Source organism: Carlito syrichta, unplaced genomic scaffold (assembly GCF_000164805.1).
Source record: "Carlito syrichta isolate Samal-C Ts95f unplaced genomic scaffold, Tarsius_syrichta-2.0.1 Scaffold134780, whole genome shotgun sequence".
NCBI lineage: Eukaryota > Metazoa > Chordata > Mammalia > Primates > Tarsiidae > Carlito > Carlito syrichta.
In genome coordinates, this window is record NW_007078876.1 from 15,942 (window position 1) to 18,036 (window position 2,095).

At 37.5% G+C, this 2,095-nt stretch overlaps 1 protein-coding gene across 1 annotated transcript in view; it reads right to left on the reverse strand.

Moving 5' to 3' along the window:
* Positions 1–254: 254 nt before the first annotated feature.
* LOC103250791 (uncharacterized protein C3orf67 homolog) overlaps positions 255–2,095 on the reverse strand; it is a 96,002-nt gene continuing 94,161 nt past the window's right edge. The window contains exon 5 of the mRNA XM_021708199.1: positions 255–404. Coding sequence (XP_021563874.1) covers positions 275–404 — 130 coding nt within the window. The 3' untranslated portion in view covers positions 255–274. The remainder of the gene's footprint in view (positions 405–2,095) is intronic.

The window sequence follows — 2,095 nt, forward strand, 5'->3', positions numbered from 1 at the left end:
CCTCATCCTGTAGTCAGATGGATTTCTTTCACTTTCAGGATTCGAACAGAACTTTCTCTCTCCACTGTGCTTCCCATCACAGTTTTGATGATATTATAGGTATTCAAATAATTATGTTCTTACACTTAGATCTTAAGCTCTTTTGAGAGAGGGGAAGGAAGACCATAAATTGTATCCATTTTTATACTACCATAGCAAATAAAAAAGTGCCTCATACACGGAGTAGGCCCATAATTAATGTCTGCTGAATTGAATATAATATTTTAGGCAACATTCATGTAATACTTACAATTTTGCGTTTGATCATGAAGAGTGGAATTTTTGCATGAAGAGGAGTTGAGGACAGTTCCTTATGCACCGTTGATAAATACAATCTTCTTTTGATGTTTCCTAAATCAGTAATTCTGAAAAAAAGAGAAGAGAGAAGAAGGATTCCTATTAATTTAATAACTACTACTTTGGATAATCTTCAAAATGATAAAATTTATCAAACAGACCCTTTCCAACAGGGAGATCAAACACAGAATTGAAGAATTGCCTTTTTCTTTCTAGAAGTAATAAAATTTCTTCCTTAAATTCAAAGTGCTCACAAGACTGAATGTATGAATTCACTTAATATGCTAATTTATTTCGGTACTCGACACTAGATTTCCACAGTCCTCCAGCCTATGAAAAAATTCAATTTGTATGAACTGAGAAACTGCTAGCCTTTAATAACCACGCTTGTTCCAGCCCCTTAAGCTTGTGTTATCTTGGGACATACTGTCACCTACTAAATAGGAAAACATTATGGGTTTCTTTCCCTAAAAATGCACCTGTCATTTTATATAGGCTCTTAGTCTGCTTAGAGACAGCCACAAAACACTGACTGTCGGTTTCACTTCCTAAGCACATATCTTCAAACCAGAATTATAATACACAACTTTATTGCTCACTATTCAGGTCAATCCACAGTGATACCAAGGACAGTGAATGTGAACATCTTTAATAGATTTAGACCACAGTCATGATCACAAAGATTAGGTTTCCTTCAAATTGATAGAGGCTCATTTTTATGTTCTGCTTCCTTTAGGTCTCAGAGGTAACAGAGCAGGCTTAAAATCTCCAAACCTGTCTCAGGCTGCTATATTGTAGAGTTGATGCTTCCTTAAAAATTGTCTTTTTATCTGAGAATAAATTATTTTTCCCCATTTTTAGTAACTTTGTCTAGATATACTACACTGCTAATTTTCTACAATTATCAATTCCCTAAGGAGAAAACATTTCATTCAAATACACCGTTGTCAATATTTATAGTGCAATTAACTATCTAAAAAATCAACATAGCCTTTTCTATAGCCTCACTCCATGCCTCCTCCTTCCCACTTTTCTAATCTCATTAAGGCCTCCATCTAGAATACTCCACATAGCTCACTGTGGATAAACTATCATTAAACAATATTGAGAATATGGTAAACATGAAGTGAGATAATTTCAGAGCATGGCCCAGACACCAAAATTCTACCTTACTTACATTACATGATACGATAAATTCATTTTTTTATTTTTTTGAGTTGGAGTCTCACTCTGTCACCCAGGCTAGAGTGCAGGGACACACTCATGTCCACTCCAGCATCGACCTGCTTGGCTCCAGTAATCCTTCCGCCTCAGCCTTCCAAGTAGCTAAAACTACAGGCACACACTACCATGCCTGGCTAATTTTTTATTTATTGTAGGTCTTGCCAAGTTGCCTGGGTTGGTCTCGAACCCGTGGACTCGGGCAATCCACTTGTCTTGGCCTCCCAAAGTGCTGGGATTACAGGCTGAGGCACTGAGCCCAGCCAATAAATTCATTTAAAAAACAACAAACCTTTAAAGTCAGACCTAAGGTTTAAAATGCAAAAGTATTAATGCTACTATAGTATTATACTTTAATGTATAAGTAAATGTGGCATCACATTTACCCCAAGGCAGTGTCTTCAGAGTGGGTTAAGCACATGGGAGATGGTGGGGCATCCACTGAAGTGCAGGAAGAAAACATTAAAACTTCCATCCCAAGCCGGGCTCGGTGGCTCAGCCTGTAATCCTGAGCTTTGGGAGGCTGAGGTGAGTGGAT